This window comes from Pseudorasbora parva, chromosome 15 (genome assembly GCF_024679245.1).
Source record: "Pseudorasbora parva isolate DD20220531a chromosome 15, ASM2467924v1, whole genome shotgun sequence".
Classification (NCBI taxonomy): Eukaryota; Metazoa; Chordata; class Actinopteri; order Cypriniformes; family Gobionidae; genus Pseudorasbora; species Pseudorasbora parva.
The window spans coordinates 41322877-41346129 of record NC_090186.1 but is presented as its reverse complement, the minus strand read 5'-3'; the positions used below and the strand labels follow the sequence as shown (position 1 = coordinate 41346129).

Sequence of the window (23253 nt, the reverse complement as noted above, 5' to 3'; positions counted from 1 at the left end):
GATACGTTGGATTTACTTAATTTTTTTTATGTCAACACGTAATTATGTTGAATTTAATTAACATTGTTCATTTCGGTAAACTTAATTTTTTTACGTAAAGTTAATTCAATGCCATTTAGTTCAATCAGGTTAATATTCTTAATTTTGTCCAAAACTATTAAGTTTAATTGATCTGAGATGAATATAAAAAAACAAAACAAGTAGTCCAGTTTAATTGATTTTTATTTAGTGAAATGCTATTTGTTACAACTTTTACAAAATTGTATTGGCTAGATGGTTTTGTTACATCCATAGCATGCCCAAAGTAGCTGTTTTTTATTATTAAATCATCCTTGAAAATTTTAAGCAGATCCTCAACCCAAGCACATGCTCTTAATTACACCACAATGGTAACGTCCAAAAACACTAACATAACACACACTTTTAAATACCAACATAACAAAACATTAAACATTAAAAAGTCTCCCCATTTTCTCATCTTGTTAGAAATGTATAAAATATCACTTTATTTAAACATTACTCATCAAATTAAGCCCCTTTGCAAAGCATGATGGGAAGTGAATGTCCTGTTTGATTATGTTACTTGATTGAAACATTTTATTTCAAAATAAAAACAAGTTATGTCAAAGAGTGATGGTTTTAAGTCAATATAACATGAATCAATTACATTTCAACCAGAAACCTGATATAATGGTGTTAAATCAAGATGAGTTACTTAAATAAAGTGAACAGCATCATAAGTTCATTTTTTTGAGTGTAGAACCTTTTAAGGGTTCCAAATACATAGCGCCAATATAACCTTTTAAGGTTCTATATAGAACCGTTTCTTCTAAGACTGTAGAGATAAACATATAGAGGCTAAGAGTGAGAACTTTGTACGAGACCTATAATTATTTTCCCAAAAGGTTTCAATGAAGAAATGAGTCAGATGGAAGATTTTCCCTATGATCTTCTGGCCAGAGACGCAGGTTTAGCTAATCTGTTATCTAAAGGGGTCTGAATTCTCATAGCAGACTTTCCATCCTTTTTCACTTGATTTCCAAAAGTATCTAAACATCCCTGCGTAGACTTTAAACATTGTGTGGTTGAGGCATTTAGCAAACGCTCTTTCATCCCACATGTCTTCCCACACTGTCCAGTGCACAGAGGCACAGCATGGAAAAAGATTTCGGCAGTGGAATCACGACTGCGGGCGGCCCACCCATGTCTTACCTCACGCCCTTTGGCCCTGATCCTGCAAGATGAGTTTTCCTCACTTGTAACTGGCAGACAGTAGAATGCAGCACTGTTCGGATTGTACCTTTGCTTGTACAAAATTGTACTTTTTAAGGTGCAAGTGGCCGTCACTGGGGCCATATTTTTGCATCTCTAAGTCAGGGTAGGCAAGTTCGGTCCCAGAGAGCTGATGTCCTGCAGAGTTTAGTACCAACCCTTCTAAGCCACCACAGTATAAAACTCATGGCTCCTGCTTCCCAGCATGCATTGGAGCATTAAGGATCATCCTTGTTGAGATCTATGCTGATATATGCTGATTCTTAATATCTGTGTGAAAAATCCCCCCTCTAGAATACATTTGTATATTGATATGTGGCAAGAACATTTTGTTGGTGATTAATTTAGTCAATTGACATTTTTTTTCATGATGATTTTTGTTCATGGCTTCTTTTTATTTGAACAGATTATGTGTTTGTTAAGACAGTAACAAATACCACAAACTCACATAGATAGCCAAGCGTCAAACTGCGCAACTGAAGGAAACATTGATCTCCATAATGGTGACCAAACATTTTTAATAAAACATCAACATCTAAACCTCTGTTAATTCTCAATAAGAGACGTCTTTCAGGGTTGGAACCAAACTCTGCAGGACAGCGACTCCCTAGGACTAAACTTTCCTACCCCTGCTCTAAGTAGAGGAAAACAATAGTGTAATAGTTGTGTACCTTTAAAGGTACAGTCATATGTTTTGTCCCCAAAATTGTACCTCCACTGTACCTTTTTTTTCCTGTGAGTTACTGATCCTGGTCCATATAAAAGGCAAGGACAAGGTTCTCAGACCATTTTTACCAGCAGTTTTGAAGTGCATATGATTTTTTTAATTTAATTTTTTATCCGAATTCCTAAAAATAAATGTAAGTATGGAGAGGAAATAATATTCTAAAATACTGACTTTGTCTTGCTGTGTGTGGTCGTTAACTCAACTAAAAATATAACTAAATAAAAAACATTAAATATAAATCAAAAGATAAAGAATTACCTGGCAACAAGTTGAAGCACTAAAACTAAACTAACCAAAAACAAATAAATAAAAAAACAAATAAAAAGAAATTATAGGTTATACATACAAATATATATATTTTAAAAAGCAATTAAAAAATTAACAAAATATTAAAAGCATATCAAAATTAGCCTACAAAAATGTTTTTGAAATGAAAACTGAAATTATAACAATAAAAGCTAATACACAAAAAAGTTCCTTCATGTCCACATCTCTTCATGTCCCATTAATTGCTCTGTTTATATATAAACAGAGCAATTGTGCCATATTTAAGAGCATAAATAAATAGCATTTTTATTTATTATGGAATTGTGCCCACAGAACCTGGAAAAATATGATATTATTGTATTTAGGAGAACTATTGGGTTGAATTAGTGTGCAAGAACTTAGCACTAGGAAAACGATTGGATTAGACTATTAACATATTCAGATTTCACGTAGAACTATCTACTTCAGAATGTAATATTAGCTAGGCCTAATAGCTAGGCCTTAACTGCTCATGCATGTATTTTATTTATTAGCATAAAACTGCTAAATAATGTAACGTCATAATAGTGCGATGTCAAATATTAGTGCTATTTTTGTCCTGTGCATGATTTGTAAATCTGATGGAGTTATGCTGAACGCCTGTTGTTTTTTTATTTCTATATATTTTCTTTATTCTTTATTATGCTTTGTTTATTTCACTTCTTTCTAAAAAAAAAAATCATTTTACAATTGTGTAAAAACATTTAAATCACAGGACATACACTATGCCGATTAATTTGCTACAGGCTTCATTAGACCACATATAAAGGACCTTTACGATGGAGTTTTCCAGCAGTTTCTGAACAACATGTGGCAGGTGTGGAAGAATGATGGAAAGATACAAGGTAGGCCTCAGTTTTACGGATTGATATCCTAATTTGAGTCGGAATTAATATCTGAATTGAAATGGAAAGGCTGTTTGGCTACTTTATTGAACACGAGGGCCTGTGTAAGTGTAATAGCCTATAGGCCTAACGTTAACTTACTTCAACGAGGCCGCTTGAAATGGTTGATGGGTGAAAAGTTTTTCTGATGTCATATCAATATTCACCGTCTGTATTAACAATAATATTTACTTTTGATGGCGTTGTTTATGTAGCCTACTATAATCGTGTTTAACGCAGTTTGGGCTGTCGATGCCGTACCGTCCATCAACACTAGGTGTCGCTGTAGAGATGTGTTTGTGATGTGGCTGCTGTGCTGAATTACATTTTATATGCTGTAGTTTTTAGCAATCATTAATTGATATCTTTATATAGGCTATCCGTATGAAGGTTTATGTCTTGATATACCCCAAAGCTGTTCCTCACAATTTTTCATTTTAATGGCTGTATCCCTTTTTTATTTTTCTGATTCCTCATCAGTGCATTGTGAGGCAGCATTATTTGGATAGAAACATGTGATTGGTCATTACAATGCGTTTTCCCTTATTTTCATCTGTATAATTTCATTACATTTAATTGATAGTCTCTTTGCATTGTATTTCTTTACAATTTAAGCATTGTGATTTTTACGGTTTCTTGACTCTCATACGCATTAATACACTTTATGTTCGCACTACTTGTTCCTCTGTGAGTTTTTTCCAGCCCGTGTTGTCTAAAGACTGGCGTTTCCTCTCGAGCAGTGTTACCTTAACACTGTGTAAGTTAATATCAGAATGCACGGAACACAGATTGCATGTTATTTATTTGTGAATTAACTTATCAAGTGTTGTCGGTGGTGATCTAATGTTGAAGTAACAAACAGTAATTTTAGCACACGTGGCAAATTTGAACAAAATTAAAAATATTAAAATCTATTTAAATATTTGTGTTTAGGCATTAAAAAAAATGTTTCTCCCCGTCGGGGAATCGAACCCCGGTCTTCCGCGTGACAGGCGGAGATACTGTCCACTATACTAACGAGGAAACAGCTGAAAGTGTCTTGCGGGAAACGGACCTTTAATGTGACTCTTATCAGTCAGAGAAACGCGGAAATGTCAAATTAAAAGTCCCACATTCCTTTTGTTTAGTCAGTCCTCCTCGTTAGTATAGTGGACAGTATCTCCGCCTGTCACGCGGAAGACCGGGGTTCGATTCCCCGACGGGGAGAAAAAACTTTTATTATTTTTTCAATTCGATTTTAAGCTTATACATACACGAATGGACCAGATATAAGTACAATATATTAGAACTATTTTCTATCAAAAGTTTGGATTACGGTTGCTAACAGAATCATGTTTTTATTTATATATAAAACTTTACAACGCATTCAAAACAATTTACATATAACGATGGTGATAATAATCACAACAACAACACAGTATTTTCCCAAAATAGTAAAGAATTAATCTTAACTTCTTGGTTTGTCAGCTTATTGCTCTGATCTCTGAGATAAAAAATAAAAATAAAAAAAAACAATAGGCCAGTTACATAACGATTTAGTTAAATAAACCACGTAATTTTTCGGTAAGTAGAACAAGACATTTTTTGTGAACATTTTGGTAAATAACAGGCCTTTAATGTGACACTTATCAGTCAGAGAAACGCGGAAATGTCAAATTAAAAGTCCCACATTCCTTTTGTTTAGTCAGTCCTCTCCTCGTTAGTATAGTGGACAGTATCTCCGCCTGTCACGCGGAAGACCGGGGTTCGATTCCCCGACGGGGAGAAACTTTTTTTATTTTTTCAATTCGATTTTAAGCTTATACATACACGAATGGACCAGATATAAGTACAATATATTAGAACTATTTTCTATCAAAAGTTTGGATTACGGTTGCTAACAGAATCATGTTTTTATTTATATATAAAACTTTACAACGCATTCAAAACAATTAACATATAACGATGGTGATAATAATCACAACAACAACACAGTATTTTCCCAAAATAGTAAAGAATTAATCTTAACTTCTTGGTTTGTCAGCTTATTGCTCTGATCTCTGAGATAAAAAATAAAAATAAAAAAAAACAATAGGCCAGTTACATAACGATTTAGTTAAATAAACCACGTAATTTTTCGGTAAGTAGAACAAGACATTTTTTGTGAACATTTTGGTAAATAACAGGCCTTTAATGTGACACTTATCAATCAGAGAAACGCGGAAATGTCATATTAAAAGTCCCACATTCTTTTTGTACAGTCAGTCCTCCTCGTTAGTATAGTGGACAGTATCTCCGCCTGTCACGCGGAAGACCGGGGTTCGATTCCCCGACGGGGAGAAAAAAACTTTTATAATTTATTCAATTCGATCTCAAGCTAATACATACACGAATGGACCAGTTATAAGTACAATAGATTAGAACTCTTTTCTATCAAAAGTTTGGATTTCTGTTACTAACAGAATCATGTTTTTATTTATATATAAAACTTTACAAAGCATTCAAAACAATTAACATATAACGATGGTGATAATAATAACAACAACAGTTAACAACAACACATTATTTTCCCAAAATAGTAAATAATTAATCTTAACTTCTTGGTTTGTCAGTTTATTGCTCTGATCTCTGAGGTAAAAACGTAATTTTTCGGTAAGTAGAACAAGACATTTTTTGTGACCTTTTTGGTAAATAATATGCGATCGTAAAGCTCGCCTCTTCTCATATGGAGAAAGATTGATATAGATGACACTCGATGACACTGCGCGCTACGCCACAGAAAAGGGGACACAGCGCCATGAATTCTACTTGTGGTCACAAATATATTGCATCCGTAGTGTTAAGAACTACCATAGAGAATGAATGAGAAAAGTTAAGGGAAGTTAAGCTTAACAGAAAAGTTAAGCTTAGAAAAGGCCGGGGTTCGATTCCCCCAGGGAGGAGGAATAATGTTTTTATTTATTTTTCAATTTAACCTCAAGCATACACTAGTGAACCAGTTATAAGTTTGGACATATTTGAGTTTTTTGTCATGATCTTCAAAACAGTTCGTTCTAAATATTGTAAATTGAAATATTTGTTTACAAAAACAATTTAATTAATTAATAAAACTAAGATGTTTTTCTTTTTTTCCTTTTAATTTCTTTATTCTTAAATTGAGTGACCCATTCATGAAGGCAAGCAAGTGTCAAACATAAAACATACTTATTTTAATACTTTAATAAATATTAGTTTAGATTATTTTACTATGAATTCATAGAATTGACTGAAATGCTACAAGGTTTATTGCATAGAAATAATTTTGTATGCATTTTGTATTTCCATTATTTCATTTAGCAGATATTTTATCCATAGGCCAATGTGTCTACCGGTTGTTGTTTTTTTGTTTGTTTTTTTAAAGTGTAAAATCTTTTCTACAGCAAATATAGACGTGTTTTCGAGTAAAGCCAGAGCCGCTAATAATATGACATAAGACTCGCCTATGGTAAAGCGATCTGATTCCCTGAGCGATGACGAAACCGGAAGTAAACTCTCTTACCCACAATGCAATGGAGTACAAATCATTTCACTAGGTATTTTTAATTGTATATTTACCCATACACTCTTGTTTGGAATACAATTTAGTTGCATAATCATTGTAACATTATAATACGCCGTGCTATTGCATCATTTGTGTAATGTTTCCGTCTGTCGTGTTTATCACCGTTCTCCTGAAGTGTGTTTCTTATTCTCGGGTCCCTGCTGGTGCTCTAGATCTCTTCAGTACACTCATGTTTCTCTTCAGATCGTATAAATCTTTCGCCTTTTACTAAAGATTTCCGTGGGGAGGAACACAATGAGTATAAACTAATTTTTTGATGCCCTGCTTAACGGCGGGGCTTCCTAATGCTGTTAAATATCAGAACTTTAAAAATGTGATTGTAGTCGTGGTGTTGTGGAACGATGCGGGTGAATTGAGAGTATTTACTCATTTTATTTTGTGTGGTGTTAGTGATTTATTGTTTAATATTTTGCGATCGTGTGGTTAAATAACCTTGCTCGGATCTTGTTTGGAAGCGGTAATGTGACTGCACAGAAAAGTACAAGTCCTGTGTTTTGTTTCAGGATGGCAGTTTCGTCTTTAGTGTAACGTGAACATGCTCTTAGGCTGGTGTTTGATTCCCTCCAATTGCGAATTTATATTAAGCTGTTTTTATCTCAACACACAATAAAGAAACAAGAAGTTATGCTGTGCTCATTAATGTCTATCCATGACTGTTTGTTGTTTCGTTACATTCGTCCTTTGTGTTCCACTCACTGATGGAAGGAAGGACGCCCTCTTTTGGTCTGTGTCAGTTTAACAGGGATCATAGTGTGTTTTTCTTTTCGTTTTCTTTATTTTTAGTTTTAATCTAGAAATCACGTTTAAAATAAAAAAGAGAAGACCGAGTGGTAGCCACATTATTATAAAATAGATACATTACTGTCTGTCAGGTCATTCATCTAATAATCTCGGTTAAATGTTGAACAGACGGTGTCCGTCAGGTCCCAACCGTTCTCGTGAAGTGTGTTTCTTATTCTCGGGTCCCTGCTGGTGCTCCAGAGCTCTTCAGTACACTCATGTTTCTCTTCAGATCGTATAAATCTTTCGCCTTTTACTAAAGATTTCCGTGGGGAGGAACACAATGAGTATGAACTAATTTTTGATGCCCTGCCTAACGGTGGGGCTTCCCATTAAAGTTTAAAAATAGAATCTCAGCAGTAAAAATCTTATTTGGATATAGCTAATTTTGATAGGATGGGTGTGAATAACTATGTGACTATGTCGGGCTGGATCTTAAGGGTTTGAGCTCAATGGGCAATTACGTTTAGTTATTTTATTCTCAACACACGCAATAAAGAAACGACTTTTAACCCCGGCTAAAACTATATACTACCCCCGGGGTAGTTATACCCGACCACTAAACCTAGTCCGGGACCAAAATGAATGTTTGAGCTGAAAGCAACATACTGTATCTTAAAATATGTCAATGCCATACCATAGTTTTGTCTCAAGATGCACACCAGTAATGTTTTTCTAGGGCACGTTTATAAAAGCTACTTAAATGTCCTGATTGAACTAAGGCCTAATCCTGATTTAATTTAAGAGCTGTCTGTGAAACCAGGGCGATGGCACGTTCATAAATGTCTGTCTATCCTTACAGTTTGGTGCTTTAATTAATTTCTAAAAATAATTAGTAGCCTACGTTTCATTTATGTTCCACTCACTTAAGAATTAGTATTTATTATCTAGACTTTTTTTTGTTTTGTGTTGTTTTGTTTTTTTAGCAGAAGAAGACAACAATGTTAAAAAGACGTGTTGCCAAGTCTGCGATTTTCCCGTGAATTGGGCTACTTTAACACCATTGCCGTGGGCTGTTTTCCATGTCCTCGGGTTGAAGTGACCCCAATTATGTTATATTTAGCGCCGGTAATGCTCATTTTAGCAGGGAACCCTGGGAAAATGTGTGTGTATGTGTGTGTTTATATATATATATTTTACCCCCCTGAATACTTTTTTTTTTTTTTACCTGGATACCCCCCCAAAAAAAACAAATCATTTAAAGTTGCAGTTGGGTGGGTTTTGTGAAAACTTGGCAACCCTATGTTCCAACCGTTCTCGTGAAGTGTGTTTCTTATTCTCGGGTCCCTGCTGGTGCTTCAGAGCTCTTCAGTACACTCATGTTTCTCTTCAGATCGTATAAATCTTTCGCCTTTTACTAAAGATTTCCGTGGGGAGGAACACAATGAGTATAAACTAATTTTTTGATGCCCTGCTTAACAGCAGGGTTTCTTAATGCTTCATAAAGGAAGAACAACTCTATAACTGGAAGAGAGTCTACTCATAGTTTAAAGGGGGGTTTGCATGCAATTTCCCTTTTTTAACTTTAGTTAGTGTGTAATGTTGCTGCTTGAGCATAACCAGTGTCTGCAAAGTTACAGCGCTGAAAGTTCAATGCAAACGGAGATATTGTCTTTTAAAGTTATGGCAGTTTATTGTCTACAAAAATGGCTGGTTTGGACTACAACAAGCTTCTTCCTGGGTTGATGACATCATAAACCCTCGCTAGTCTCCGCAGATGTGACTTCTGCCCGTAATGGTAAGGGGCGCAAGAAGTCCTTGCTTTAGCCTGTAGCATGACGACGTACTGGATCAGATCCAACACGTACTGGACGCGCATGCGCGGTGGTTTCATTCACAATTCGATGACGTATAGCATGCGCAGTACATTTTTGGGGACATCATTGAATGCACAGGAGAGTTTTGCTGGATGGATAAATACTCAAACCGCTCGCGCAAAAATAATGATTAATAACCTGCTCACGCCATCAGGACACACGTTTTGCATTTTCCCTTAAATGTGTTGGCTAGTGTTATTTTAAAGTTCTTTACAGGTCGTGTTGCATTGTACCTTGAGGATTAAAATGACAGAGACAATGACTCATTTTTCCTTCCCCTCAACAGCAAGTATGATCAGAATCCATTAAAATGTTAATTTGAGCTACGGAAAGGCGCTATATAAATAAAACTTCTTAATTAAAGCTGTTTAGCATGCATGTACAGCGAAACTAGGATAATTTAAGCATTACATTTATGAAAAGATGATTTATTCATCAATAATTACTTAATACCATTTATCAGTACTACACCGTTTAGAACATCATCTATATACAATAATGATCATACATTAAGACTAGCGCATACACATTATGAATTAACCCAGAGATCGGTAGGCTATGACATTGCCATTATGATTCACCATCCAGTACGTGTTGGATCTGATCCAGCTACGTCATCGTGCTACAGGCTGCAGCGAGGGGTGTCTCAAGGGGCGTGGCACTTCATCCAATAAAAATACATGAAACTCATAGAAGCAGGAAGCAAACGAGCCGTTCAAAGAACAGTCGAGACCAAGGGGGTAATCTAGCGCTCGGAAAGCGTTCCACCCCTAGGGGCTGCCATTGCTAACCAAGCCATCACCTGCTGTTAGCATCCCATTGACTCCCATTCATTTTTGAGTCACTTTGACAGTGAATAACTTTACATCAGAGGCGTTTAAAGACTCAATTTGTCCATTGTTTATTTCTAAAGAAACACGACAATGCATAAAAGGCTCCATTACCTTGTATCTTACACTATCGCCCCGCAGAAGCTGTTTTTGTAAAAAAATAGGCTAACGATTGCGTCATAACCAACGCGACCCTGTCGCACAGTTGAGAAATTACCGTATAGACCTGAGGAGACGCTCGCAGGCGATCTTTTACTGTCTATGAGACAGTCGGGGGGACATGGAGACATAAAGTCTGATAAAGTCAAGGGGGAAGAATGGGGAGAAGCCCATAGTGAGCCAAAAGCAACGGGAGAAAATATAACGTGATTCAGATTTCACTTTCCACATCTACTAGAAGACCTACAGCTGTCAGACAGGAGGCTCACGTCACATCTACGTCCTCAAGCTCAGTCTGAGCCTGCGCAGTTCACTCAGCCATCAGGAAGTGAGCGCCCCTAGGTTGACTTCATTATTTCGCTGTTGACGTCAATGGGATCGCTCAGTCCATTTCTTTTACTGTCTATGGTCGAGACAGCGGTGTGGAATAAAGGTCAAATATAAGAGAAATACGGCGTAAAAAAAAGAGAAGAAATATTAAGACATGTTATACTGTGCCCCATAATCACAACCAAGCCTAGAAAAAAAACACGGAACCACCCCTTTAATATATCTGTGTGTAAAATGTGTTTTTGGTTTTCAACTAACCCGACCGCAAAAAAATAAAATAAAATATTGTACCCGACCAGAAAGTAGTAAATATTCATCATAGCGTCAATTTATTTAATTTCATTTTCTTAAAGGGGGGGTGAAACACTCAGTTTCAGTCAATCTCATGTCAATCTTGAGTACCTATAGAGTAGTATTGCATCCTTCATATCTCCGAAAAGTCTTTAGTTTTATCATATTTATAAAAGAAATATGGGCTGTACCGAGTCTTTCCGGAAAAAACCGAGCGCCTGGAGGCGTATCGTGTGGGCGGAGCTAAAGAATGACAAGCGCGCAAAGCGGTGACGTCCTCAAGCGTGGAGAAACCCATCTATCTCAGCTAATACAGATAATGATCCACAATCAAATCTGAGGCTGAAATAAATTGAACAGGAGAAACGGCAACATCAGGATGTCCGTCTCTGTGGTATGTACTGTATTTAGGGGCCTTTTTGTGCAGTTTATGAGGACATGATTCGGTTTATGGACTATTGTATGTGACTGGACCTTAGAGGTAGCAAGCAAAATGGTTTTGCACGTCAGAGTCAGAATAGTGTAACGTTATACAGAACAACAATGGAGTAACCGTTAGCGCATTTGAATGACGAAGCACGCGATCGTATCGTTTACTGATGTTTACTCATGCGACGGTAGCCAATAGCAGAGACATTTGAAGTTGATTTACTCACCGGCATCTTCCAAAGTAGGACCGCTCTGTCAAAAACACACTTCTTTGGTATGATATGGTGAAGTCCTGTGACAGCAGTGACCGTGGAAATCCACTTTGCGACGCGATTGAAGCGATGCCTTGAAGCTTCCCGTCATTTCTGCGTTCAAATCGGTTCAAATGCAGCGCTGCCTTCCCGGAATGCTGTGCTGAAGCGTTGAAGTCGCTCGACGTCACCCATAGGAATAAAGTGGAGCGCGGCGCGTCATAAGTGTTCACGGATGACTGGATCTGCACCTGAGAGACTGTTTACAGCGTGCATTTCCTCTCTCTCGCTCTAGTCACGCGCGCCCGCACCCTACCGGGAGAAGAGCCCGTACAGCCCATACAAGGACCTTCCGCTCTATTTAACGTCAAGTAGACCCATACTCGAAAAAAACTCGCCGAAACTTGTGAGAAACCGGAAGGAGTATTTTTAACACAGAAATACTCCATCAAACGTCCAACATTAGTTTTTGAAACTTTGTCTATGTTTAGGATGGGAATCCAAGTCTTTAAAGGTGTAAAAAGCTCAGTATGCATGAAACAGCATTTCACCCCCCCTTTAACAATTAAAGTAGCACTAGGTAACTTTTCAACCTTCATAATATATTTTTTAAGACTCTTGTGATGATAAATCGACTTGCAATAGGTTGAATGACACGTCTTCCATAGCCTGATGGGGTCTGTATCGTTTTTAATCGTACTTTTAAACTTTCGGGTAGTAACCCGAGAACAAAAAGAACTACAAAATTCGACAGCTTTACGGCTTATACGTCACTTCCACCGACACCCACACTTTCTTAAATTCGGACGCACGAGCCCAACTTTGTTTGTCGGATAATATAGTCATGTCCAAAGCAGCAGAGACAAATAAGAAAGAAAAGGTTTTGTTGGAGGAAAGCAATAAGAGGAACCGAAAAAGTGATGGGATTAAAGGCAGGACGAGGATCAACATGTGACCAGCGTTTGCTCGTCGGCGTGAGCTGAAGGAGGCGTGGCCGACCGATGCTGTCCTGCTTGTTACGGTGAGCTACCACTCAAACATTGAACTGAAGTATCATATAGATTCTGTAAAACGGTAACCAATAGACTACTAAATGACGCTGGCTTGTAAATGTGAGCATCAGGATAAATTGGCGTTTGAAAAAAAATAAAACCCATGAAATTATATTCATATGACATGCTGAAACATGCCACTGACTGTAACGTTACCTGGGATGAAGACATTTCACACGCGACGCCAGAAGAACTCTGAACTCCTCTTGCAGTGTTCAGGGGAACTGTTTTATGTTATGTATGAACTGTTTTTACCCGCGGCGCCACTTTTATGAAGTTATTTGGCCCGCACCACTGTATATATTTTTACAACCCGCCGCGCATCCGCGACCATTAAATAGACATACGGGGTCCGCAGGTTATGAGACGACCTACGCATCACTAGTTCAGGGCTATCAGGGTTGTCATGTCAACAAATGCACGCGCGATGGCATCCCCTGTTGTAAGATGACAGCTCTTACGACAGTAGTTGAGGACATTATTTTTTCCAAACTGTAGGGGGACCCCGAGAGCAAAAGTAGCCAAGTGCGGCTTTAAGATGCTCCATGTGTTTATCCAGTCTAATCGAAGTGTGCCTCTCTCCCACTACTTTCCCAACAAAAATCCTGCCCCCTCTCAGAAAATACATATAACTGAAATACTGAGCTAACGTTATATGCGTTTAAAAGTAGCCTATTAAAATGGTAAAATGGCATTGCTCAGTTCAGCTTGTTGGGATATCGCCATCGGGCATTTTTTCCCGTGACAGAAAAGGGGTTAAAAGGGCTATAAGTGCCGTTGGTGGCCTAAACAGAAGATTAGCCTACTTATTTTTAGCTTTCCTTGGCTGTGTAGAAATAATATTGAATCAGCCGTCTCTGGGTTGAGCCGTTTCTTCTCGCCTCTGACTCGACCTGCGGAGCTGAATGCGCTGCACTGATGCTGGAATGCAGAGGATCCTCCTGGCCAACGGATTTCATAGAAAATTGTGTCTATTATTTGTCTACTATAAATTACAACGGTTTAATTGGCATCTTTATTTCAAACGACCCGACCGGCCGCGACCCGAATATCATTACAAATATTTTTGGATGACTCGTAACCGCAGGCCCCCGCTTATTTTTGGATCAACCCACACATCACTGACTCTGATTGGTTCTGGTCTCGGAGTAGCTTCAACTCTTATTGGTTCTATTCTGGATCTCGGAGCAGCCTCAACTCTGATTGGTTCTGGCCTCAGAGTAGAACAGAATATTGGTTCTGGTCTCGGAGCAGCCTCAACTCTGGTTCTGTTCTGGTCTCGGAGCAGCCTCAACTCTGGTTCTGTTCTGGTCTCGGAGCAGCCTCAACTCTGGTTCTGTTCTGGTCTCGGAGCAGCCTCAACTCTGGTTCTGTTCTGGTCTCGGAGCAGCCTCAACTCTGGTTCTGTTCTGGTCTCGGAGCAGCCTCAACTCTGGTTCTGTTCTGGTCTCGGAGCAGCCTCAACTCTGGTTCTGTTCTGGTCTCGGAGCAGCCTCAACTCTGGTTCTGTTCTGGTCTCGGAGCAGCCTCAACTCTGGTTCTGTTCTGGTCTCGGAGCAGCCTCAACTCTTATTGGTTCTGTTCTGGTCTCGGAGCAGCCTCAACTCTGGTTCTGTTCTGGTCTCGGAGCAGCCTCAACTCTTATTGGTTCTGTTCTGGTCTCGGAGCAGCCTCAACTCTGGTTCTGTTCTGGTCTCGGAGCAGCCTCAACTCTGGTTCTGTTCTGGTCTCGGAGCAGCCTCAACTCTGGTTCTGTTCTGGTCTCGGAGCAGCCTCAACTCTGGTTCTGTTCTGGTCTCGGAGCAGCCTCAACTCTGGTTCTGTTCTGGTCTCGGAGCAGCCTCAACTCTGGTTCTGTTCTGGTCTCGGAGCAGCCTCAACTCTGGTTCTGTTCTGGTCTCGGAGCAGCCTCAACTCTGGTTCTGTTCTGGTCTCGGAGCAGCCTCAACTCTTATTGGTTCTGTTCTGGTCTCGGAGCAGCCTCAACTCTGGTTCTGGTCTCGGAGCAGCCTCAACTCTTATTGGTTCTGTACTGGTCTCAGAGCAGCCTCAACTCTGATTGGTTCTGTTCTGGTCTCAGAGCAGCCTCAGCTCTGATTGGTTCGGTTCTGGTCTCGGAGCAGCCTCAACTCTTATTGGTTCTGGTCTCGGAGCAGCCTCAACTCTGTTTGGTTCTGTACTGGTCTCAGAGCAGCCTCAACTCTGTTTGGTTCTGTACTGGTCTCGGAGCAGCCTCAACTCTGGTTCTGTTCTGGTCTAGGAGCAGCCTCAACTCTGATTGGTTCTGGTCTCGGAGCAGCCTCAACTCTTATTGGTTCTGGTCTCAGAGCAGCCTCAACTCTGTTTGGTTCTGTACTGGTCTCGGAGCAGCCTCAACTCTGATTGGTTCTGTTCTGGTCTCGGAGCAGCCTCCACTCTGATTGGTTCTGTTCTGGTCTCGGAGCAGCCTCAGCTCTGATTGGTTCTGTTCTGTTCTTGGAGCAGCCTCAACTCTGATTGGTTCTGGTCTTGGAGCAGCCTCAGCTCTGATTGGTTCTGTTCTAGGAGCAGCCTTAACTCTGATTGGTTCTGTTCTAGGAGCAGCCTTAACTCTGATTGGTCTGTTCTAGGAGCAGCCTCAACTGTGTGTGTGTGTGTTTTATATCTAGAAATCACATTTTAAAATAAAACAAAGACCGGATAAGTCACGTTATTAGCATATTTAAAAGTTACTGCCTATCCAGTCATTCATCTAATAATCTCGGTTAAATGTTGAACAGACGGTGTCCGTCAGGTCCCAACCGTTCTCGTGAAGTGTGTTTCTTATTCTCGGGTCCCTGCTGGTGCTCCAGATGTCTTCAGTACACTCATGTTTCTCTTCAGATCGTATAAATCTTTCGCCTTTTACTAAAGATTTCCGTGGGGAGGAACACAATGAGTATAAACTAATTTTTAGATGCCCTGCTTAGCTGTGGGGCTTCCTAATGCGGTATAATGTAAGAGCAAATAAATAATTGACCAAAGGTCCCCCTACATTTTAAGAAGTCCTTGCTGCAGCCTGAAGCACGATGATGTACTGGATCAGATCCAACACGTACTGGATGCGCGGTGGTTTCATTCACAATTCGATGACGTCGTATACGAATGCGCAGTAGTTTGGGGACATCATTGAATGCACAGGAGAGTTTTGCTGGATGGATAAATACTCAAACCGCTCGCGCAAAAATAATGATTAATAACCTGCTCACGCCATCAGGACACACGTTTAGCATTTTCCCTTGAATGTGTTGGCTACTGGTATTTTAAAGTTCTTTACAGATCGTGTTGCATTGTACCTTGAGGATTAAAATTACTGAGACAATGACTAATTTTTCCTTCCCCTCAACAGCAAGTATGATCAATATAAAATTTTGCATGCATGTACAGTGAAACTAGGTAATTTAGGCATCACATTTATGAAAAGATCAGTACTAGCTACAACTACACATGCGGAGCCATGTGATTGATGCTGGACGGCCCGATCCTTCTCCGCCCCCTGGCGGCGGCTCCGATTAGGACAGTCGGCAGTGAGCCCTTATGCTCCCTGTTCCTCCCCATCATGGCGGACAGCAGCAGGCTCCGGCCCACGACGAACGCCAGTGACTCCTCCTCTCCCTCCAGGATGGCCACCACCCACCCAGGGGCACAGCAGCGTGCTCTCCGTCCCACCGGTCTCCACTTGCCCCAGCACCACCGCCTCGGGCAGCCACTCGCGGTCCTTCTCCATCCGCGCTGCCCGAACTCCTCAGCACCGCGATCACCCTCAGCAGCGAGGGCTCTTCGACAGCGTGCCCCTCCTTCCTCCCGGGCTTCGGCACCAATGTAATAAAGTTCGTAGAGGGGAAGGAAGGGAGCGGGAACCAGCGAACATTCAACATTTTTTCATTCAAATAATAAACAAAACGAAAGTAAACCACGGGCAGCCCCTCACGGACGAATGCCCGCACACACATAATAGAACATAAACAAAACATAAAATGCAGGCCTGGTCCTCTCTTGTCTTCCACTGTCTTTGCTCCTCCTTTTATACTCCCATCACTCTGCCGTGGTGAGACGAGACCGGTGTGTTGCGCAGCTGGCGCTCATTATCACTCGCCACCGGCCCGCTCTCACGGTCCCTCGCCTCGCTGCTTGCCACAGATATGCTGTAAAGCAGTCGAATTTTGTAGTTTGTTTTGTTCTCGGGTTACTACCCGAAACCCGAAGTTTAAAAGTACGATTAAAAATGATACAGACCCCGTCAGGCTATGGCAGATGTGTTATTCAACTTATTGTATCATCATGAATCATCACAAGAGTCTTGAAAATATATTATGAAGGTTGAAAAGTTACCTAGTGCTGTTTAACTTTGCCAAGATAAATAATTCCAACAGTTCATGCCTAAAATAAACTTGGTAAAGGTAACAAAAAGTGTTATCTTTTAAAGCCCCTTGTGCAAGAATGTGAATAAGTGGCGGAAGTCAACATGCAGCACATAAATGATAGAATGTACAATAGGCCTATTTTATGCATTTAAATAGGACCCATTTTTGTTTGTATTTTATAAATTAACAAAATAAGGGCCTGTCATGTACAAATGCACAATGCTTGAATATATTTGCCCATTAAAAAATAATACATAACAGTTTGTGCCTTATATTGTGATCTCACATGCAGCATATTTTAGTGACGCATGCATAAAAAATAGGCTACAAAAAATGCATGCAAAGGCTTTGTGGTTATTTCATGATGACTTAATTTACGACAGAACTACAACTTTGCATGCTCGTATTTACAATTTAGCAGTTAACATGCAGTGTGCCGCATTTCCGTGTGATTTATTGAAGGAGTGTACCCCGTGAGTATAGTAGTGGGCCCCTTTATTTGTCACCACAAGCGGCGGCCCTGATTATATCTTTCTTTTCTTTTTCTCAACATACAGAATAAAGAACCATGAAGTTATTCCATGCTCATAAATGTCTGCGTCCATTACTTCTCCAAAAGTGCTCATCTCTTTCAGTTTGGTGGTTTCGTTATATTCAAAGAAGAACTAGAACGTTTGAAGAACGTGTTCCTGTTCCACTCACTGAAGGAAGGACGCCCTCTTTTGGTCTGTGTCAGATTAAGAGGGATCATAAAGTTTGCGGGGTTTTTTTTAATCACTTTTAAAATAAAATAAATCACTTGCACAAGATCAATGGTCTCTTTATTATAATATAAAGGCACTATATCAACTCTTACAACTAATAATCTCGGTTAAATGTTGAACAGACGGTGTCCGTCAGGTCCCAACCGTTCTCGTGAAGTGTGTTTCTTATTCTCGGGTCCCTGCTGGTGCTCTAGATGTCTTCAGTACACTCATGTTTCTCTTCAGATCGTATAAATCTTTCGCCTTTTACTAAAGATTTCCGTGGGAAGGAACACAATGAGTATAAACTAATTTTTTGATGCCCTGCTTAACGGCGTGGCTTCCTAACACTGTTAATATCAGATCTCTTTATTATCGCGTCATTAAGTTACTTTTAGTAGTATTTGTGCGTGTTACGTTTGCAGTTATTAAAGTATGTCCATGTAATAGATTTATCTCCTGCGATCGTATTTAAAATGTCGTGCTGCGCAATGCGCTGGATTATGTGATTTCTAGTTCTGGAAGTGACTGCAAGACTAAAAAAATGGACTGCACTGAAAGTACAAGTCCTGTGTTCTGTTTCAGGATGGCAGTTTCGTCTTTAGTGTAACGTGAACATGGTCTTAGGTTGGTGTTTGATTCCCTCCAATTGCGAATTATATTTAGCTGTTTTTATCTCAACACACAATAAAGAAACGAGAATGTATGCTGTGCTTATAAATGTCTATCCATGACTTTCTGTTTGGTTGTTTCTTTGTGTTCCACTCACTGATGGAAGGAAGGACGCCCTCTTTTGGTCTGTGTCAGTTTAACAGGGATCATAGTGTGTTTTTCTTTTTGTTTTCTTTCTTTTTGTTTTAATCTTGAAATCCCGTTTAAAATAAAAAAGAGAAGGCCAAGTGGTAGCCACATTATTATAAAATAGATACATTACTGTCTGTCAGGTCATTCATCTAATAATCTCGGTTAAATGTTGAACAGACGGTGTCCGTCAGGTCCCAACCGTTCTCGTGAAGTGTGTTTCTTATTCTCGGGTCCCTGCTGGTGCTCCAGAGCTCTTCAGTACACTCATGTTTCTCTTCAGATCGTATAAATCTTTCGCCTTTTACTAAAGATTTCCGTGGGGAGGAACACAATGAGTATAAACTAATTTTTTGATACTCTGCCTATCGGTGGAGTTCGTAATTGTGTTTCAAATGACAGATTGTTTTGACATTATCATCATATACTATAAACATCGCATTAATTTATTCTGATTTTTACTGTAAATGGGACATTAAGTTACACAAAGCCACTCGAAACTCCTGAAACATAAAATAAGTGCATTTAATTGTATTTTGTATTGGTACAATTGTAATTGTTTTTAATTGTATTTGCATTTTATTAGATTGTTGGACTTCGTGCACACAACTGTCATAGCGGAAGGGGAGGGGCTATCAGACTGTCAAATGACTGAAAATATAACTTTATACTTTTTAAAATAAGTGCATAGTGTAAAGTGCGTCATTTGGGACACAACTTTAAAGTTCTTTAAGTTATAATATTTTGCTTGACTGCACTGTTTTGAATGTAAATAGACAACTAATATAATTGTCACCTGAATGTATTTGAGTATTTTGTCTTATTGTTTCTTAATGGCTAATTATAATTTTTGTTAATTATACAACTTTTTTTACTTTTGTTTTTGCCATAGCCCTGCTGCTGACGTGGCGCTTAATGCAATAAGTAAATGCACTGAATGAGATGCCTCTTCATTCAAGATTAGAGCATGAAAAGACATAGGAATTTTTAATCATTCATATATACATGCATACACAAAGCACGGCCAGTATTTATATATGTACATTTAAAAATATATTTTATATTACATATTTGACAAAAACATCAAAAAGCTTTTTAAATGCGTGTATTCTTAAAGGAAGACTGGATGGGACTTGTGGAAGCTGACCTTTTACCCATAAAGTGTCACATTAGTAGTAATAACATGAGTGATCTTTGTCCTGCAGCCGCCGCCCTCCAGATAACCAGCACAGACGCACAGAGCAGGTAACACAATCAAAGCGCAAATGCCTTTAAATACCTTCTTGATTGAAAGTATTATATTGCATAGATTCTATGTAAAAATATGTGATTGTATGTGAATATAATAATGTGAACAAATCAGAATAATGCACCAGTGTTTGGATTATAGGATTAACAGGATTATTGACTTGGATACATGTCTTTTGCTACACTGTTGTGGGTGTGCAGCAAATGTACCTGTTCCTGCATGTGTGCTTAATTTACAGAAATCTGGAACTATTAGAATGACTTGAATTTAACTTTATTGCAACTACTTATGACCTTGACTGAGTAGAAATTTCATGTTATGAATTTGATAGCAGCTAAAGTCCACTTTGAGGTTACTGTACTATCACAGACAGAGCACATTGTCTGTCTGTAAACAGCAACAAAAGTAAATATATTTGTATTTACATATTTTCTAGTATGTTTTCTATGTATGTGGTCACCGACAGCGTCCTTTAGATCCTGTGATGTTTCTGTTCTCTCCTCAGTCTTGAAGATGGTGGTTTTGTCTAAAGAATACGGTTATGTGGCGCTAACCGGATCGGCATCGTTTCTCCTGATGGCTCATCTGTCTCGTGCCGTGGTGAAGGCTCGGGTTAAATACAACGTCCAGGTAACATAACAGACACTAATTATTACTATGGAAGCTTGTTTCTGCAACAAAATAAAAAAAATATAAAAGCTAACTGCAACTTTTTATCTCGCATTATGACCTTTCCTCACAATTGCAAGTTTATATGAGGGGGATGTACATTGAGCCAAAACATTATGACCAGTCAAGGTGAAGTGAATATAGCTGATCATCTCCTATCAAGGCCATTGTAAGATCTAGTTTGGATAAAGCAAACAATCAGTTCCTGTAGTCAACGTGTTGGATGCAGGAGAAACTGGCAGGAATAAAGATCTGAGTGACTAGGTGTCAAATCATTATGCAAGGCAACTGGTCAGAGTATGTAACCCCCCCAACAGTAGTGAGAATTTACCAACTGTGTCTGAGGAGGAAAACCAGCGACGGGTGTTGGGTTCATTAATGGTGGGGTAAGTGTTATTTCAAAACCATTTTACAAAATGGACTCGGTCTGAGTGCAATAACAAACTTGCAGCCAATCAGCAAGTATGGGGCCTTTCTACTATTGATGGTGAGAAGAGCGCGCTCAGTCCACGTCATTATTCAAAACACAAGACGAGCTGAGAACTAATACATGCTGGCTTTTGCTTGAATATGCTTGTGTGTCATGTACGCTTGTTTGTCCCTTTGCGATCATATTGTGGCTCACTTCAGCGAGGATAAAGACGAAATGCTATCCCGTCTGGCTCGAGCCAACAGAAGGTCTGTGGGACGAATGTGTCACAACACACGGTACATCTGTTGCGTAGCCGCAGACCAATCAGTGTGCCCATGATGACCCTAGTCCACCATCGAAAGCACCAAACAATGGGCACACAAGTATCAAAACTGGACCTTAGTGCAGTGAAAGAAGGTCATCTGGTTCTCTTTTACATCACGTGGACGCCCGTGCTTGTGTGCACCTTTAGCCTGGAAAAGGGATGGCATCAGGATGAACTGTGGAGTGACGAGAAGCCGTTAGATGGAGTGTGACTCTCTGGACAATGTTCACACTGTTCAGGAATGGTTTGAGAAACGTGATGCAGAGTTCATGGAGTTGCCCTGGCCTCCAAATTCCCCAGATCTCAGTCCAGTTGATCATCTGTGGTATGTGCTGGAGCAACAAGTTCAATCCACGGCGACTCCACCTCACAACCTACAGGACTTGAAGAATCTGCTGCTGACGTCTTGGTGCCAGAGACAGCAGGACACATTCAGAGCTCTTGTAGAGTCCATACTTGGGCAGGACGGCACTGTTTTGGCGAGATGCGGAGGACCACCAGCAGCATATTAGGCATTTGGCTCATCGGTGTAAACTGGCAATCTCAGAGATAAACTCACAATTGAGTTAAAGGTGGTTCTTTGGATCATTGCAACCCTTTTGGAATCCTAATTATTAAGAGTGCACTCTTGATTTTAAGAGTTTTACATATTTTGATTACATATTTGATTCTTAATTATAATTTATATTCAAACACAAAAATCTTCTATAAATATATACTTTAGTTCAGTGGTTCGTTAGGACCCTTTTCCGTTCGAACCCCTTTTTTAGAGCACAAAAGTAGCCTAATATTTTTCCTTGAAGGTTTTTGGTGTAATTAAGTTTGCCCTATGAAGAAAGTATGCTTTTTATTTTCTAGTATCCCACAATGTACAGTGATGATCCAGACACTGGTGACAGATTCAACTGCATCCAGCGAGCGCATCAGAACACGTATGCATGCATTACTCAGAAAATAATATGTAAATATTCTCAGTATACATTATAGTCTGTTCACAGCAGATATATTACTGCTAAATATTATATTTTCTTTTACAATAATTAAATATCAGCTTATTTATTTACATTTGATCGAGAAGTGAATGTTGTGAAGTTGTTTTCTGATGTTTTATTAATGCTATTTTGTCATCGTAATTATTATTATAAAAAAAAAAAAAAAGCATGCATCATTTATATGCGTGCCGTATTCTTACAGTGTTGAAGTCTTGTCTCCATTCCTTTTTCATTTGTCTGTGGGTGGGATTCAGCATCCAGTGAGTATAGATTCAAGCTTTATTAACATTATAATCCCGTGCAGACTGAGAGATGAACTGTTTGTTGTGTTTGTCAGCGCCTGGCCAGCGTGTTGGGAATGATCTGGATTGTCAGTCGGGTGGTTTACGCTAAAGGTTACTCTTCTGGAAGTAAGTGTCTTTAATCTACACAGATCACATCAGTTCTGTGAAGGTGCAAAACCAATTACGATTATGAACCCAGTTCGTGAAATGAGTTTGTGTGTTGTGTTGTGTCCCGTCAGAGCCTGAGAAGCGCCGGCGTGGGTCTTTCGGGATGCTTGCTTTGCTGGGTCTGTTCCTGTGCACGGTGAACACCGGGAGAACGCTGCTCGGATGGGGACCTGGGCTAAAATGGCCAATGTGTTTTAAATAGTGGATATCATGTTTGCAATTCAATTCTACTGTAATTTTACATTCTATAAAAAAAAGTTATGTAAAATTTGAAAAGCAGAAAGAGTAGGAGAGAGACTTTACCGACTACACTGTAAGACCTCTGGGAATTATCTGTGTGTAACGTTGTGTTTTAAATAAACAATTTCAATTTAGTTACATTTTTGTCATAATGTATAGTGAAATTATGTGAATAGCCAAGTGGAGATTGCACATCAGTATTTTAATATCATTGATACTTTCTTTTCTTTTTTTAATTTGAAAGTTTTTGTAATTGTTTTGTGTGTGTGTGTGTGTGTGT

General features: G+C 39.3%; 1 protein-coding gene and 10 non-coding genes across 11 annotated transcripts; 10 read left to right on the top strand and 1 right to left on the bottom strand.

Annotated features, from left to right (window-relative positions):
• Window positions 1–3072: 3072 nt before the first annotated feature.
• On the top strand, window positions 3073–23111 carry mgst3a (microsomal glutathione S-transferase 3a). The gene is made up of 7 exons (XM_067418743.1): window positions 3073–3150; window positions 19840–19879; window positions 20389–20513; window positions 22148–22221; window positions 22484–22541; window positions 22619–22691; window positions 22805–23111. The coding sequence occupies exons 3-7, from the start codon at window positions 20397–20399 to the stop codon at window positions 22933–22935; spliced, it is 453 nt and encodes a 150-aa protein (XP_067274844.1). The 5' UTR covers window positions 3073–3150; window positions 19840–19879; window positions 20389–20396; the 3' UTR covers window positions 22936–23111.
• Window positions 4141–4212, bottom strand: trnad-guc (transfer RNA aspartic acid (anticodon GUC)). The gene has a single exon. It is a non-coding gene; the product is annotated as a tRNA-Asp (tRNA).
• On the top strand, window positions 4324–4395 carry trnad-guc (transfer RNA aspartic acid (anticodon GUC)). Its single transcript has one exon. It is a non-coding gene; the product is annotated as a tRNA-Asp (tRNA).
• trnad-guc (transfer RNA aspartic acid (anticodon GUC)) lies at window positions 4883–4954 on the top strand. The gene has a single exon. It is a non-coding gene; the product is annotated as a tRNA-Asp (tRNA).
• Window positions 5437–5508, top strand: trnad-guc (transfer RNA aspartic acid (anticodon GUC)). The gene has a single exon. It is a non-coding gene; the product is annotated as a tRNA-Asp (tRNA).
• LOC137042097 (U5 spliceosomal RNA) lies at window positions 6933–7048 on the top strand. Its single transcript, XR_010898216.1, has one exon. It is a non-coding gene; the product is annotated as a U5 spliceosomal RNA (small nuclear RNA).
• On the top strand, window positions 7762–7875 carry LOC137042110 (U5 spliceosomal RNA). The gene has a single exon (XR_010898228.1). It is a non-coding gene; the product is annotated as a U5 spliceosomal RNA (small nuclear RNA).
• On the top strand, window positions 8863–8977 carry LOC137042095 (U5 spliceosomal RNA). Its single transcript, XR_010898215.1, has one exon. It is a non-coding gene; the product is annotated as a U5 spliceosomal RNA (small nuclear RNA).
• On the top strand, window positions 15551–15666 carry LOC137042098 (U5 spliceosomal RNA). Its single transcript, XR_010898217.1, has one exon. It is a non-coding gene; the product is annotated as a U5 spliceosomal RNA (small nuclear RNA).
• Window positions 18060–18175, top strand: LOC137042225 (U5 spliceosomal RNA). Its single transcript, XR_010898337.1, has one exon. It is a non-coding gene; the product is annotated as a U5 spliceosomal RNA (small nuclear RNA).
• Window positions 18898–19012, top strand: LOC137042099 (U5 spliceosomal RNA). The gene has a single exon (XR_010898218.1). It is a non-coding gene; the product is annotated as a U5 spliceosomal RNA (small nuclear RNA).
• Window positions 23112–23253: the final 142 nt, after the last annotated feature.

Coding starts and splice junctions, on each gene's coding strand:
- mgst3a (XM_067418743.1), top strand. CDS start 20,397: ATGGTGGTTTTGTCTAAAGAATACGGTTATGTGGCGCTAACCGGATCG. Junction 22,542..22,618: donor TGGGTGGGATTCAGCATCCA/GTGAGTATAGAT, acceptor TGTGTTTGTCAG/CGCCTGGCCAGCGTGTTGGG. Junction 22,692..22,804: donor TAAAGGTTACTCTTCTGGAA/GTAAGTGTCTTT, acceptor GTGTCCCGTCAG/AGCCTGAGAAGCGCCGGCGT.